This window comes from Erythrolamprus reginae, chromosome 3 (assembly GCF_031021105.1).
Source record: "Erythrolamprus reginae isolate rEryReg1 chromosome 3, rEryReg1.hap1, whole genome shotgun sequence".
Taxonomy (NCBI): domain Eukaryota; kingdom Metazoa; phylum Chordata; class Lepidosauria; order Squamata; family Dipsadidae; genus Erythrolamprus; species Erythrolamprus reginae.
The window spans coordinates 24,715,853-24,733,240 of record NC_091952.1 but is presented as its reverse complement, the minus strand read 5'-3'; the positions used below and the strand labels follow the sequence as shown (position 1 = coordinate 24,733,240).

General features: G+C 43.2%; 1 protein-coding gene across 1 annotated transcript; it reads left to right on the top strand.

Annotated features, from left to right (window-relative positions):
- The first annotated feature begins 11 nt into the window (after positions 1-11).
- Positions 12-1,836, top strand: MOCS3 (molybdenum cofactor synthesis 3). The gene has a single exon (XM_070744615.1). The coding sequence runs from the start codon at positions 109-111 to the stop codon at positions 1,423-1,425; it is 1,317 nt and encodes a 438-aa protein (XP_070600716.1). The 5' UTR covers positions 12-108; the 3' UTR covers positions 1,426-1,836.
- The last annotated feature ends 15,552 nt before the right edge of the window (positions 1,837-17,388 follow it).

Genomic DNA, 17,388 nt, shown 5'->3' with positions numbered 1-17,388 from the left:
GTAAGGAGGGGGCGTGTCCACGGCACGTCTGTCGTAAATCGGAAGCGGAAAGGAACGGAGCGTTCTCTTCGGCCGCTCTCGCCGGCTACAGGAAAAAAAGCCGCGGCGATGGAAGCCGAGAAGGCCGCTCTGTTGTCCCCCTCGGAGGACTCGGCGGGTGACGGAGGCGATGGCGACATGTCGGATTCTCCTGCTCTGCGGGCGGGGCTGAGCCGTCTGGATATCCAGCGCTACTCGCGGCAGTTAGTGCTGCCGGAGCTGGGCGTGCGCGGGCAGCTGCGCCTCTCCTCGTGCGGGGTGCTGGTGGTGGGCTGCGGAGGGCTGGGCTGCCCGCTGGCGCAGTACCTGGCTGCGGCGGGCGTGGGGCGCCTGGGGCTGGTGGACCACGACGTGGTAGAGCTGAACAACCTGCACCGGCAGGTACTGCACCGGGAGAGCCGCCTGGGCCGCTCCAAAGCGCACTCGGCCGCCGCCGCGCTGCAAGAGCTCAATTCCGCCGGGCGCTACGAACCTCACGAGGTGGAGCTCAGCCCCGCCACCGCTTTGGATCTGATCCGGACTTACGACGTGGTGGCCGACTGTTCCGACAACGTGCCCACCCGCTACTTGGTCAACGACGCCTGCGTGCTGGCCGGCAAGCCTTTGGTATCCGCCAGCGCCTTGCGCCCGGAGGGCCAGTTGGCCGTCTACAACTTCCAAGGGGGGCCTTGCTATCGTTGCCTCTTCCCCAAGCCCCCTCCTCCTGAGACTGTCACCAACTGCGCGGACGGTGGGGTCTTGGGCGTGGTGCCCGGCATCCTGGGCACCCTCCAGGCCTTGGAAGTGCTCAAGATCGCCTCAGGGATGGCATCTTCCTTCAGTCGGTCCATGCTGCTCTTTGATGCCCTGGAAGGACGCTTCCGCCACATCAAGCTCAGGCCTAAGGATCCCAAGTGTGCCGTGTGCGGGGACCGGCCCTCCCTGACCACATTGCAGGATTATGAAACTTTCTGTGGGTCTTCCGCGACGGATAAGTGTCGGACGTTGGGCCTGCTGTCCAGCGAAGAGCGGATTTCCGTAGAGGAGTACAAGGAGGTTCTAGACAACCGGGTTGCTCATGTGCTGGTGGACGTACGGCCCCGAGTCGAAGTGGAGATCTGTCGCTTGGCCAAATCCCTCCAGGTGCCTTTAAAGAAACTAGAAAGAAAAGACGAAGAGTGCTTGAAGGCTTTGTACCGGGAAATACGCGAAGAGAAGCAGAGAACTGATGACACCGTGGTTTTTCCGATTTACATTGTCTGTAAATTAGGAAACGACTCTCAGAAAGCTGTGAAAATATTGCAGGAACTGGTTTCAGATGAACTAGGCTTAATTTCAATTAAGGATATCAAAGGAGGACTCATGGCATGGGCGGACAAAATTGACCAAGATTTTCCTCAGTATTAAATGTTGTTTTTAATAGCAATAATCATGAAAATTCATTGGTTTTGGAAATGGAATTATTGTTGTAACAGGATAATATGTTTATATTTTCTTTTGGTTATCTCTGGAGATCTCATTTAGTTCTTTAAATAAATGCTTTTTCAAAGTATTCCTCAGAGTCCTGGGTTCCACAAGAATTTAAGAGATTAAGAAGGAAAAATGGTTGATTTGGGTATAGCCAGGGTCATCTATTGAGGAAAAGGCAGGATTTGTACCAGAAAAATGCACTACAGGTGCTATTTTGTTGCAAAGCGTTCCAGGAAATTTTTAAAAATATGTTCTATGGCGTGAAAGAGTTTAAAAATTTTGCTATAAAAAAAATTACATACTTACATATTTGAGGTGGGAGAGAAGATAACCCTCTCTGTGTAAAGAGGAAGGCATATGAAAGATGAGAAAAAGTTGTGGATTGGCTCTTCCAAGTTCTTAATTAATGAACAAATGTATATTTTATTTTATGTACGTTGAGAGCATATGCACCAAGACAAATTCCTTGTGTGTCCAATCACACTTGGCCAATAAAAATTCTATTCTATTCTATTCTATTCTATTCTATAAAGAGAAGGTTGGATGGAATGAACCTATTTCACATTTCATTTCCCTCCTGTAGTTTGACCAGTAATTATATTGTACTATAATAAAACCATACAAAAGATATATTTGTGTAAATGCATTGTCTAATATTCCCAGGACCAAATGCTGCGGATTTAATTGTATCCTTCCTTGAATTCCTGTTGAACTCTATAAACTCTATAAAGAACTGAGGAACTATTGATGGAAAATGACCATTATTCAGATGTTCAACAGATGTACTCAAGGAAATTGGGATTCTGCTGTTGGTCTCATTCAGTGGTGTGTTCCTCCCAGTTTGGACCAGTTCATCCAAACCATTAGTGATCCACTGATGACAACATTAAATTGCATCATCGGTGCTGGTCTGTGGGTGACACCAATTTATTAGCATAATAATAATAATAAGTTTATTATGTTTATTATGTTTATTATATTTATTTATTTTTACTTTTTGGAAGGTTTTTCGGTTCTGCTGCTTGAAAGAGAGCTCTCCTTCTCATCCTCGGGTTTATACTGACCTTTATTCCTTCTGAAGGCCAGCTGATCAGCTCCTCAGCTGTGTTTCTGGGTTTATTTCAAGCTACTGAGCATGCACCGAAGCAAAATCGCATATGGGGACCAACGAAGGGCTCCACTTACTTTTTTCTACCAGTATGGGATCCTGAGGCAGATGCATCCGACGTGTGTGCGTGTCCCTGAATGAGATTTTGCTTCTGTGCATGGACCCGAAGCAATATCTTGCGTGAGGATGCTCGGGCGGGTGAGATTTTAGCAATTTTTGTCCATTTTTGCTTCTGCGCATGCTTCTTGAACCCATTTAAAAGTTCTAATGGATCGCCTATCCCATTCGTACCAGGTGGGGGCCATCACTGGTGAGGACATGTGCACTTCCATCACAATGCAAACTGATGGGGAAAGTAAGTAGAACCCACCCTGGTCCCATTCTAGCTACCTACATAAACTCAGCAAAAACATTTACAACAGTGCTTCCAAATTAGCCATGTATGACTCATCCATGTGATTAAGAGAACCTGTGTTTTCAAAAGTTCTGAATGTTAGGAATAGAACATTTGCATATGCACAGTCTTCATGCAGAAAGTAATTTTTAGGCATATGTTAGATTTGAAAAAAGACAGCATCAGGAGCCCTGGGGAAAATCTCTGGTACATTTTGAGCAAGACAGGATGTCAAAATACAGCTGACATAGTTTGAATGGCTAATTTTTTAGTCTTTTTTTAAAGGAGTTATTAATAAAGCTGAAATCATTCAACATAGTATGAGACATAGAGCTAGCAAAAGAGTTTGAAGGTGGTTTGTACATTTGAAAAAACGGCAACAATTCTTATCTTTGTTCCTGAGAATATCCTAAGAAAACAATTCAAAGTTCTCACTCAACCAGGTTCAAACCATCCTTACTCTTGATACGTTTCTGAAAGGCCTAACTGGAGAAGAATCTAGTACTACTGAGAAAGTGTGGAAGAAAAGATAAGTAGAGAGAGAAAGAGATGCTTCCATTGCCAATTTTTGTTGTAAACCTAATGTCATCTATTTCTTCTTTCGGATTCTTGCTGAAGAAAAATTGTTAAATTCACTTTATATCTGGGTTTGGTAAATATCCCCGTGTGGAATGAAAATTCAAGAATGATCAGGGAGCTTTGCCTACAATTGCATTACAAGATGGCCAATTGCACTTCCTAGTGATTTTAATGTGTTTTTATGTTTTATTGGCAGCCATAATTGCTGATATCAAGCCAGTATCAGCATATGCTCAGGCTTAATGGATAAAATGAGTTTCAGAGGCAATGTTTGTCCTGTCCTGACCTGAATAGCCACATGCCTCCAGCTTCTGTTTGATTAGCTGGCTATTTGATCCCCGGAACGCAGCAGCCTTTCTTATTTACAAGTATCACAGCCCAATCTAAGCTTCTGTGAAGCCATCCTGGAAACAGCAAAAGACTGGCCCACAATCAATAGTGGGTTGCTACCTGTACAGTAGGGGACGGTGCACCGGTAGCAGCTACCAGATTGTGCAATTTGCGCTTGGCTGCTACAGTACCAGTCCTATGGGCACCGCCATTTTTTTCTTTCAATTTTTCGTATTTTTGCTTTGTGCACATGCATACGAAGAGCCATGCTGAATCAGGCCGAAGCCCATTGAGTCCAGCATTCTGTATCACACAGTGGCCCACCATTTGTACATGGGGATCTTGAGCAGAAAGAGAAGGCCCACCAATTGTACATGGGAATCTTGAGAGAAGGGAAAGCCCTCCCTTTCCCTTGACCCCCACAAATGGTACTCAAGGGAATCCTGCCTACCTCAACCAACATAGAGGCGGCACATGGACATCCGTTTCAATAATCACCGATACACTTGGCATCCATGAATCTGTCTAATCCTGCCTTGAAGCTATCAAGGCTGACAGCTGTCACGATCTCTTCTGGAAGTGAATTCCATAAACAAACGACCCTCTGAGTGAAGAAATATTTCCCTTTATTTGTCCTTGCTTTCTTACCTATGAGCTTTAGGGAGTGCCCCCTCGCCCAGTATTGTGTGATAGAGAAAAGAAATTTTCTCTATCCATCTTTTATATCCCATGCATGATTTTATACACTTCAATAAAGTCACCCCTTAAATGCCGGCGATTTATTTTGCTTCTGCGCATGCACGTGTTCTGGTTTCTGGTAGAACTTTAGTTATTAAAAATAACATTAAAAATAACTCTTACTGAGTGCAGTATTTCATAAACAAAGAAACTCCATTTTTATTCTCTTCACTTCCGTATTCAAAATGCGATTCAGACTAGCACATTCCTTTTCTCCCGTTATCTCTCGTAATTACATTCCACATACATTCCTTCCAGCCTCCTCTGTCTCCCAAGATTTATGTACTTACAGCATGATTCAAAACAGCAGGCATGACTGCAAAATAACACAGAATGAACTTACTAGCTCTGGGGTTAAACAGAAACACATTTCATTTTAGAACTACAACATTGAAACTCCACCCTTCTTCCCCACTGGCCCCCTGACATACCAAATACATCACTCCAGTATTTAACTCATTCCTCTCCTTAATATCTTTTCCCTAACACCTGTTCCTTGCGTTTTTGGACCCTTCTGAGTTGAGGATTGACCCAGCAAACGTCTGTTTCTTCCTCATTAGATTCTGGACTCATAGCAACATCCTGTGGCTGGCTTCCCACCTGTTCTAATACCTGTAACCCAGGGCCTACCACTAATTCATAAACACTATCTGTATCAGAGTCCTTGAGTTCTTCATCATCCTCCAACTGACCAGGAGTATGTACAACAGCACAGAAGCAAAAAAAAATAAAATCCACCAAAATCTCTCTCACGCGTGCATCCCCTCGCAATAATTCAGGATGGTTTTGCTTCCTATATATGCGCAGAAGAAAAAACACGCTGGGACACGCACACATATAGCACACACACGTGCAAGAGAACTAAAGCTGCGTGCACAGTGCATCAGTAGCAGCAGTAATGGCAATCTGCCTCTGCCTATGGTGCCTCTGCCAGCAAAAACGGAGCTTGGGAGGGCCATGTGCAGCCTGACTGAGCTCCATTTTCACTGGTAGAGGGTTGCAGCAGACGGTCACAGAGGAAAACGGAGTTCGGGAGCCCGTTTTTTGCTGGCAGATCACTCAGGCAATCACAGATGCCCCTGACACAAGTGATGTTGAGCTGACCTTATCCAACCATGGCCACTCCAACCCTGGTCCCCCGAGGCCAAACACAACCCTGACGCAGCCCTCAATGAAATCGAGTTTGACTCCCCTGCTCTAAACCAGTGTTTCCCAACCTTGCAACTTGAAGATATTTGGACTTCAACTCCCAGAATTCCCCAGCCAGCGAATGCTGGCTGGGGAATTCTGGGAATTGAAGTCCAAATATCTTCAAGTTGCCAAGGTTGGGAAACACTGCTCTAAACTGTCTGAAATATTTGCCTACTTTCTCAGGCTTTTAGCAATCAAACCTTACAATCCTGCAAGATTTCATGAAATTAAATTAAAAATGTTTTGATTTTAATTTAATTGGGCTCCTCAAGTACCATACTGCTAACAGGATTTAAGGAAGTAATTCTGGATGTATTTATTTATCAAATTAATGCAATTCAAAAGCATTTCCCCTTCAACCTTTTTCTTTCAAGTGAAAAGGATAAACATCCTTGTCTGATGAAAATAACTAATATGACTTTTATATAAACAGGTTGTAGAATTGTGGTGTAGGATCAAAGATTTGATTTACCAGGCCAGATCAGATTTTGCTGTTTGCCCTTAAATGAATACAGCAAAAAGTGTTGACATTTTATTTTCCCCGTTTTGTGATGTTAGAAAAAATTACATTCACTAGCTTAATGTTCACTAGCATCTTGGCACGTGTCATTTCTGGCTTAGATGTTGTCTGAGTTGCAAGTTTCTTAATTGAAAAAGCAAAATAAACAACTCAAAAGGGGAAGGGATTTATTATTTTAAAAAAAGACAGCCAAGCATACCTTCTTGCAGTGTGGCAGCTCATGTTATTTTCCCACAGGATGGTAAAATAAAATCAATTTTTATTTATGGCTGGTTTATTTTAAATCAAACTGGAACACCAAGGTTCAAAACAGACATATCAGTACTTACTTACTTACTTACTTACTTACTTACTTACTTACTTACTTACTTACTTACTTACTTACTTACATATCAGTATTTACTTGTAGACTTTATAAAGTCTCTATCCCTTTATAAATGCTCTATCCCAGAGCATATCATTATGGAAACTCATTTACTATGTGTTCTATCTGGGTGCCCCCAGACTTCAACACCAACTGGAAAAAACAGCCAGACACGCTGGTAAAAGCAAAGGCACTTTATAGTTTGAAAAATAAACCCAGAGAAAAACCTGTTCTTCCCAACAGGCAGGCTATGAGACTTCACACCCACCACTGTAGAGAATAAGACCCACACCTTTCCCCCCCAAGGTTTCAGTATTCAAAGTCACAAACCAGAATTCCAAGACGCCAAAGATCACAGCCAGGTCCCAGGACTCCCAAAGATAATACTCCACAAGCCAGGAAGGGTGGGTCTGCCTTTTCAGCCTTTCCAGAGAGCACCACACCCAAACCCAGCTGTTGCCTCTTTAGTGCTGAAAGTACCTGGCTAATTGTCCCCTTCGTTGTGTTGCTCTTCTCTGCCGGAGATCGATGATTGCTTGTGCATTTTCATCTAAGGAATCCAGGCTGCTTGCTGGGGAGAGCTCCCCTTCGGGGGACTCTGGCTGTCCTCCCTCTCCCTCAGCCTGAGATTCCTCCTCCCCGTCTGCCTGAACCTCCTGTTCCTCATCCTCCCCCTCTGAGCAGGAAGCCGGCAGAGGATCAGCCGTTCCCTGAGGGGCCTCAGACGGAATCACAACACTACGTCAATGTTAACGAGTCTACGGGGAGGGGCGGCATACAAATCTAATGAATGAATGAATGAATGAATGAATGAATGAATGAATGAATGAAAAAATAAATAAAAAAATAAAAAACAAATAAACAAATAAATATATATATTGTGGTTATCAGCTGATAAATATCTAGCCAAATTATACAGAAAGCTAGCATAGTATGGTAGTGGGTTTGCTTGTAATTAGAATAGTCTACCTAAGCAAGAGTGAATAGATATAGAAACAGAACCTTTTAAATATATGTATGGGTATTGACTACCCATTTTGCAAGACTTTACAACTTTTATAGCCTTCTGCAACCTTTAGCTGTGGAAGAAATTGAGATAGTACAAAAATACTCTTAACAGGGCTGTAGATGGCAGTGTAAGATACACAATAAAGAAGTTACTGAAGCTCACTACAAGATTGAAATTTCAAGAAGCTGTGCAAACTTCATGTTATGTCATGTAATATCTTGTAAGTCTTTAAGAATCTCCCTTTAGAGACAATAGTGCTGGGCTAATTATTTTTCTACATGTGCATCCACTTTTAAGGAAGATGTTAATTTAGGTTCTCAATTTTATGTCAGGGTTAGGGATTCCCAAGTCATCTAGTAAGCGGCCCTGAGTCTAAGGAGAAAGGCGGCCTAGAAATTGAATGAATGAATGAATGAATTCAATTCAATTTCAATTCAATTTATTAGATTTGTATGCCGCCCCTCTCCAAAGACTCGGGGCGGCTCAAAACAATAATAAAAACAATATTCCAGCGAAAACAAATCTAATATTAAAAAGCACATAAAACCCTATCATATTTAAAAAAGCAAACAACATATACATACCCAAACATAAATATAAAAAAGCCTGGGGGAAAGGTGTCTCAACTCCCCCATGCCTGGCGGTATAGATGGGTCTTGAGTAATTTACGAAAGACAAGGAGTGTGGGGGCAGTTCTAATCTCCGGGGGGAGTTGATTCCAGAGGGCCGGGGCTGCCACAGAGAAAGCTCTTCCCTTGGGGCCCGCCAAACGACATTGTTTGGTCGACGGGACCCAGAGAAGGCCAACTCTGTGGGACCTTATCGGTTGCTGGGATTCGTGCGGTAGCAGGCGGTTCCGGAGGTACTCTGGTCCAATGCCATGCAGGGCTTTAAAGGTCATAACCAACACTTTGAATTGTGACCGGAAACTGATCAGCAGCCAATGCAGGCCACGGAGTGTTGTAGATACGTGGGCGAATCTGGGAAGCCCCATGATGACTCTCGAGGGCGCATTCTGCACGATCTGAAGTTTGGGGGAATGCAATGCTTTCTCTGAATTACAATATCCACTGAGTGAAGGATGTAGCATTAGGTATTCCAATGATTGAACAATACCAGGCTTTATTTGCACCTTTCTTATCAGGAGCAAACCCGATTATGTAAAATAAGCAAAATTCCATAGAAATTTGAATAATTTTACAGCGCATAAGAGTCACTTTTTCCCCTTTCTATTTATAGTATGTCTTTCCATCTTCCAAATGTGGATAACTCTTTGTAAATTGCCCTTTTGTTTGATATGGGTCAACTCTCTTTAGTATTGCTATTTATTTGAAAGAGTTTCTCTGTAAAAGACCTTCAAATATTTCAATCTTGTGAATGTGGTATCCACTGCTCTCTGTTCATTCTATCAAGCAGCAGTTTGCTGAGTATTAATGCAACATAGCTAGCTCCTCTTTCATTGGTTGCTGACCAAATTCTGCAGATATGTTCTTCCCATACCTGGAAATCTGTCTAACTGCATTCACACAATTTATCATTTTCTTATTTATTTATTTATTTATTTATTTATTTATTTATTTATTTATTCATTCATTCATTCATTCATTCATTCATTCATTCATTCATTCATTCACTCACTCATTTATTCAATTTTTATGCCGCCCTTCTCTTTAGAATCAGGGTGACTTACAACATAGAATAGAATAGAATATAATTTTTTATTGGCCGTGTGATCGGACACACAAGGAATTTGTCTTGGTGCATATGCTCTCAGCATACATAAAAGAAAAAGATACATTTGTCAAGAATCATGTGGTACAACACTTAATGATTGTCATAGGGTCAAGTAAGCAACGTTACATGTTAGCAATAGCACTTTTTAACAGAGCAAGCATATTGCCCCCACAATCCGGGTCCTCGTTTTGCCCACCTTGGAAGGATGAAGTCAACCTTGATTTGAACCACTGGCCTATAGATCTACAGTCAGCTTCAGTGGCCTGCAGTACAGCGCTCTACCTGTTGCGCCACCCCGGCTCATTATATTATAATGAGTATTATACTATACTTTTACATTATACTATATTTTACTATATAGTTTGGGCGTTGTGGTGGAATGTAATCTGGATTCCCAGAAAAGTGGAGCAGTTGCTTTACTTTAAAGGCGGGGAATAATAAAGAAAGCTGCCTTGAATTAACCTACCTACCTACCTACCTACCTATCCATTCAACTTCTATGCTGTCCAGTCCCGAGGATCTTAGGGGGCTTACAACAGTGCAAATACAATACAGCAATAAAAGTCAAATATAAATGTTAAAACTATGAAAATCTCATTTAAAAACTCTCAAGTCAATTCTACTAATCAAATACAATTTGGCAGTGACAGACATTGCATTCACAGCCCCCCGGCCTGCCGGCAAACCAGGTCTTCACAGCCTTATGGAAAGTCACTAGAGTGGGTGCAGTACAAACATCGGGTGTGGGGAGGAGTTGATTCCATAGAGCTGGGGCAGCCACAGAGAAGGCTCTCCTCCACAGTCCTGCCAACCTACATTGCTTAGTTGATGAGACATGGAGAAGGCCGACTCTGTGTGATCTTATTGGTCTCTGGGAGTCATGTGACAGAAGGCAGTCCCAGTCAGGCCCTACCAGACTATCATGTAGTTGGAAGGAAAATTATGTTGCTTATTATCTGTTTACAAGGATGACAGAAAAGAGACAGAAGGAAAATTAATTCCAAGTTGTTCATGTTATTTATTTGAATACATTTGAACTTAACAATTAGAAATCATTTGATCGTTCTTTGTTCCAGAGGCTATTCTAATTTAGTGAATACCTCCAATATACGGTGACCTAATTGTGAGCATATTCAGACATTACTGACAGCATATGTGCTGTCTATAAGTCAAAGCTTGGGAAGGGATATTGCTTTCATCCTGCTACTAAAGATTTCACAACATAGAACAGCTTCATTACTATGCACAACGTGTGGCCTCTTGGGTGTAATTTCTTTTCAAATGATTATTTACAGTCATCTCGGTGCCTACATAAATATAGAAAAAAGATGGATAACAACAGAAAGCTTTGCTTGGAAGCATGATCGAGGTTCCGAGCTTGACTCATGAATGCAAATTACATGAATGTAATGGATAAGAGCAAAGTTGAGCTGTTTATTTCTATTTAGTTTTCATTCCATGCTGCTATGCTGCTGTTACTCAAACACAAATACTGTCTCTCACTTTTCTCTTTTTGTTCTGCACTTGATCAGGATGTCTCCAACTTTGGTCCTGATGGTGAGAGCTGTGGACAATTCTGCCTTGTGCTGAATGTAAAAATGTGAATGAAGTAAATGGAACACTAGAAAAAGGGGCGGATCTTAAGCCCGCTAATAATATTGAAATCTCAATAGGATTAAGTTTCAGAAGAAGTTTGTCGTGAACAACTGAGTCAAAGGCTTTGCAAAAGTCAATATAGATTGTATCAATTGAATTACCTTGCTCAAGATGAGTGGTCCAAATGGTTTTACAGTGTAAGAGTTATAGATAACAGGACAATTCTTTTCTGAAACCAAATTGTTTATTGGAAAGCAGGTTATTAGCTTCAAGGTGGAGTGTAATGGATTGATTTATGATTGATTCCATGGCTTTGCGGGTGACACCACACAGATAGGTCTGTAATTTTCAACGTTGCTTGGATCTCCTTTTTTGAAGATAGGAATGACTGTGGCAAGTGATCACAGTGTGCGTAGGGAGCTAGTACTGAAAGATTTATTAAAAATTATGCTCAAAGTTTCAGCCAAGGTGGAGGAGAGCTTTTTAAAGAAGTATTTATTTATTTATTGGATTTGTATGCCGTCCCTCTTCGTAGATTCGGGGCAGCTAACAACAGTAATAAAAAACAGCATGTAAATCCAATACTGTACTAAAACAACTAAAAAAACCCTTATTGTAAAACCAAACATCCATACAAACAAACCTACCATGCATAAATTGTAAAGGCCTAGGGGGAAAGAATATCTCAGTTCCCCCATGTCTGATGGCAGAGGTGGGTTTTAAGGAGCTTACGAAAGGCGAGGAGGGTGGGGGCAATTCTAATCTCCGGGGGGAGTTGGTTCCAGAGGGCTGGGGCCGTCACAGAGAAGGCTTTTCCCCTGGCCCCCGCCAAACGACATTGTTTTGTTGACGAGACCCGGAGAAGGCCCACTCTGTGGGACCTAACCGGTCGCTGGGATTCGTGCGGCAGAAGGCGGTCTCGTAGATGCACATAATCGATCTGGTCCAATAGATGTTTTTAGGTTGTGTTATATCTTTCTAACATTATCTTCTGTAAAATCAATTTGTGTAAGATCATTGAGGTTATTTGAGGTTATGGAATATACTATACCTTTTCACAATATTCTAATTTTCTGAGATTGTGGATTTGGGATTTTCATGAGCTGTACCCCATAATCATCACAATTATGACAAATCACGGCTTGAACTATCTTGCTTTTCATGTAATGAGTCTCTCTCATATATTGTATTAGTGTCATCTTTTAAGTTGCATTACTAAAATAAATGAACTTTTGCACAATATTCTACTTTTTCAAGCTTCACTTGTAGCTTCTTTGCTCTTGGTGTCCACAAAGATGCTAAAACAATTTCCTTTTAAATCAAGGATAAATCAAACTCACATCTGCACGAGTCAAAAAGGGGTCTGTGAAAATATTTACTGACCCATCGCATCCTGGACATAAACTGTTTCAACTCTTACCCTCAAAACGTCGCTACAGAGCACAGCACACCAAGACAACTAGACACAAGAACAGTTTTTCCCCCGAACCCCATCACTCTGCTAAACAAATAATTCCCTCAACACTGTCAAACTATTTAATAAGTCTGTGCTACTATTACTACTAGTTTTTTCTCATCATTCCAATCACCCATTTCCTCCCACTTAGGACTGTATGACTGTAACATGTTGCTTGTATCCTTAAGATTGTTATTAATATTGTTTTCTCATTACTTATTTGACCCCTATGACAATCATTAAGTGCTATACCTCATGATTCTTGACAAATGTGTATTTTCTTTTATGTACACTGAGAACATATGCACCAAAGACAAATTCCTTGTGTGTCCAATCACACTTGGCCCATAAAGAATTCTTTTCTTTTCTATTCATTCTAACCATCATGGCGTCATCATGTAACATATCGCGATTCCCCTCCCTAAACTGGGCTAAACTGGGTGTGGGCATGGCCAGCATGTGACAAAACTGGCCCCAGGGTCGTGAACTTCACACTCCTGTTTTAAATGGACATTTGGGATCTAGTTTATTATTATTAGGAGATAGCTTTGCAGTGAAGCAAAGCTATCAGATTCTAAGTTACCTTAGTAGAGAAAATAGTCCATGGGACATGGAGGGGGGAATTAATATTTATTTTATTTATTTTTATTTATTTATTTTGTCCAATACACAATACATATTGAAGCGGATAGACATGAAGTATTATATACAGTGATCCCCAGGTTATTGCGTTCCCGACCATTGCGAACAGGCTAATTTGCGATTTTTCAACCCGGAAGTCAAAACACCATCTGCGCATGCGCGGCCTTTTTTTCTATGGCCACGCATGCGTAGATGGCGTCGGGCAGATCAGCTGCTGGGCGGCTTCCCTGGGTCTTCCCCCTCTTGTTGGCGGGAGGTCGAGAAGCTCCCCCCAGCACCCGCTCGCCCGCCGTTCGCCGCTCGCCCGCCCTTCGCCCGGCCACCCGCCGTTCGCTCGCTGCTCGCCCGGCCACCCGGGTTCGTTTGGCTTGAGGGCTCAGTTGGGAAGGCGCGCAGGTGTTTTAAAATGTCGCCGCCGACATGGGGGGCTTGCTAGCACCCCCCCAAACCCGGGTTGGGGGTTCGGGGGGGGTGCTAGCGAGCCCCCCATGTCGGCGGCGACGTTTTAAAACACCCGCGCGCCTTCCCAACTGAGCCCTCAAGCCAAGCGCAGAAGTTCGCCTTTGGCGCTTGGCTTGAGGGCTCAGTTGGGAAGGCGCGCGGGTGTTTTAAAACGTCGCCGCCGACATGGGGGGCTCGCTAGCACCCCCCCAAACCCGGGTTGGGGGTTCAGGGGGGTGCTAGCGAGCCCCCCATGTCAGCGGCGACATTTTAAAACACCCGCGCGCCTTCCCAACTGAGCCCTCAAGCCAAGCGCAGAAGTTCGCCTTTGGCGCTTGGCTTGAGGGCTCAGTTGGGAAGGCGCGCGGGTGTTTTAAAACGTCGCCGCCGACATGGGGGGCTCGCTAGCACCCCCCCAAACCCGGGTTGGGGGTTCAGGGCTAGCGAGCCCCCCATGTCGGCGGCGACATTTTAAAACACCCGCGCGCCTTCCCAACTGAGCCCTCAAGCCAAGCACAGAAGTTCGCCTTTGGCGCTTGGCTTGAGGGCTCAGTTGGGAAGCCGCGCGGGTGCTTTAAAACGTCGCTGCCGGCATGGGGGGGCTTCCTAGCAGCCCCCGGACCCCCAACCTTGGAACGGCGGGTGCGGCAGCAGCGAGGAGTTTGCGTGGGCGGCGGGGAAACCCCAATCTTCGGCTCCTCGCTGCTGCTGCGGAAGTACAAACACCATCTGCGCATGCGCAGATGGTGTCTTTACTTCCGCAGCGCTACTTCGCGAAAACCCGCTCGTTGCGGGGGGTCCTGGAACGGAACCCTCGCAATGATCGGGGGATCACTGTATAAAGAAAAGATATAAAAGTAGAGGAGAAGATATATGAAAGGAAGAGAAGATATATGATATGTGAGATAAAGGAGAGACAATTGAACAGGGGACGAAAGGCAGGATGGTGCACTTATGTATGCCCCTTACTGACCTCTAAGGAACCTGGAGAGGTCAATCGTGAATAGTCTAAGGGAGAAATTTTGGGGGTTAGGGGTTGACACTACTGAGTCCGGTAATGAGTTCCACGCTTCGACAACTCGATTGCTAAAGTCATATTTTTTACAGTCAAGCTTGGAGCGATTAATATTAAGTTTGAATTTGTTGCGTGCTCTTGTGTTGTTGCAGTTGAAGCTGAAATAGTCATTGACAGGCAGGACGTTGCAGCATATGATTTTGTGGGCAATGCTTAAATTGTGTTTTAGGTGTCGTAGTTCTAAGCTTTCTAGACCTAGGATTGATAGTCTGCTTTCGTAGGGCAAATTTTTAGTTACATTTGTGAGACGGCCATTGGAAGATGCAACGGTTTTGGTGTGAAAGAATGAAGGGTAGTTCCAGGCCTTTCCCTTTTAAAAAATAGTCTATGTTTAATTTAATCAAAGGTCGCTGAAGGCCACAGTCTGATCAATGTGAGGCAATGCAGCTCTGGCTTATTTTACATAACATGTAAAAACAAAATAAGTGATTTTCTTCCATGTCTTCAAAATGACCAAAGCTGGCTGAAGTCCACCACAGCACTTAAGGTTGTCACCAAAGGGGTAGATTTATTTCTTTGTGACAAGGTAATGTGGTCTGCTGGGATCTATAATAGGAGATTTACTTTTGCTCACTAAGCCACTTGTAGTTTTAAAATGCTAAGCAAAGCTATTAGCTGCTTGTAGATATTTGATTTCATCTTCGCGGAATGAATCAATAGAGGAAGAGAGCTGGCAGGAGGTTTCCAATGGAATTTGGTAGTGGTGGAAGTGATGGTGGTAAGGCCTCAAGGGAGCCTTTCTCCACAGCTGAGCTATTCATCCATATTTGGGTCAGCACAAAACTACAGTGGCCCCAAAATTGCTGCCTTCGTTGCCAATCCCTGACCTTCCTCGGTTGCTTCTGTTTTAAGTCACCGTATTCAACTGACTTCCTTCCAAGGTAATGAGTCGTAAAGCTTAACAGATTTTATATACAGTGAGGCTACACCTGGTCAATGTCAGAATGAGAAGACAATATTTCTTCATGGACCATTTAAACTTACCTCCATCTTGAGCGGGAGACAAAATGGAGGCAACATCAAGGAAGAAAGACACTGGCAGGCATATTTTCTTAGGTTCAAGCTTCAATTAAAAATCTGTGCTTAACTGACCTGAGAGGATGAAAAAAAAAGCTCTAAAAGAAGGAGGGCGATGGCAGCAGTCAGGCTCATTAAAATAAATAACTTGGTGGAAAGTGATGTGCAGATCTAACCATAATGGGATATAGAATCTGTGATGTTTTCTTGCACATCATACTTTTTAAAAACAATCCATGTAATACTTTAGCATGATGCTTGTGCTAGATTTTATTAAATCAAAGCAGAACTGAGAAATGTTAAAATAAGATAATGGGATTAGCGGATTAATGAATTAAATTGAAAAGGCTTCACTGCAATTTGGGATGTAATCAATATGATATGGTGCATTGATGTCCTGTCATTTTGTTCTTCACCCGTGACCCAGGGGTGAAATTCAGCAGGTTCTGAGAGGTTCCGAAGAACCAATAGCAGAAATACCAATAGCGAGTACAAGTGCACTAGAGTGCCTTCTGTCCCGTCCTATTGCTCTCCTATATCTCCTATACCTTTCTTCTATTCCTATATCTCTTCTTCCATTCTTTCATTGATATGTTCTATTACTATACCTTCTTTTCTATTATTTCTTAGATATATTTTACTATGAGTATCTCCTCTATAACCTTCATCATGTATTTTACTATGTGTATATAGATATATACCCACTAAAACCCTCATTGTGTATTGGACAAAATAAATAAATAAATAAAAATGTTGTCTAATGATGTTTGTGACATTTATTAACTGCATACTTTGCTCAGAGCATGAGGAATAAGGACGAGGGGGTGATATATGATAGCAGTGTTCCAATTTTTAAGGGGATGTCACAATGAAGAGGTGGTCAACCTATCCTCCAAACCAAAGTTCCTAAATCTTGCCTGCTTTGTGGACCGGTGGGGTAGGGATGATTTTGCAAGAATAGCTGGCAAGCATGTACACATCCATGCAGCTCCATCCCTCCATCCATCCATTTATTTGACTTCTATGCTGCCCAATCCCGAAGGACTCAGAGTGGCTTATAATAATATAAAAAAGTACAGTTAACAATAAAAACAAGTACAAATTAAAACAATAACCCCAGTTAAAAGCTGTATATGTGCCTGCAGATCATGCAAATAGAGCGCACGCACATGTACTCACCCAGGGCTCACACAAGTGGGAACGTGCATGCATGTTCACCCGCTGCTTCCATGGTTCAGTTGTGAATGTCTCATGGCCCATCTGCTCTAAAGACTCAAAGGCAGGACCAGGAGCAATGGATGGAAATTAACTAAGGAGGGAACCAACCTAGAATCAAGGTGGAATTTCCCGAGAGGGAGAACAATTAATCAGTAGAACGACTTGTCTCCAGAAGTTGTGGGTGCTCCAGAACCGAAGGGTTTTAAGAGATTGGACAACTATTTGTCTGAAATGGTATAGGGCCTGGATGGTGAGCCTATGGCACGGGTGCCACAGGTGGCACAAAGTCATATCTGCTGGCACACGAGCCATTGCAGTAGCTGAACTCCAACGTGCATGTGTGCCGGCCGGCTGATTTTTGGCTCACACAGAGGCTCTGGGAGGATGTTTCAGGCTATCAGAGAGTCTCTGAAGTATGGGGGAGGGCATTTTTACCCCCTCCCGGCTCCAAGGAAGCCTTTGGAACCTGGGGAGGGCAAAACATGAGC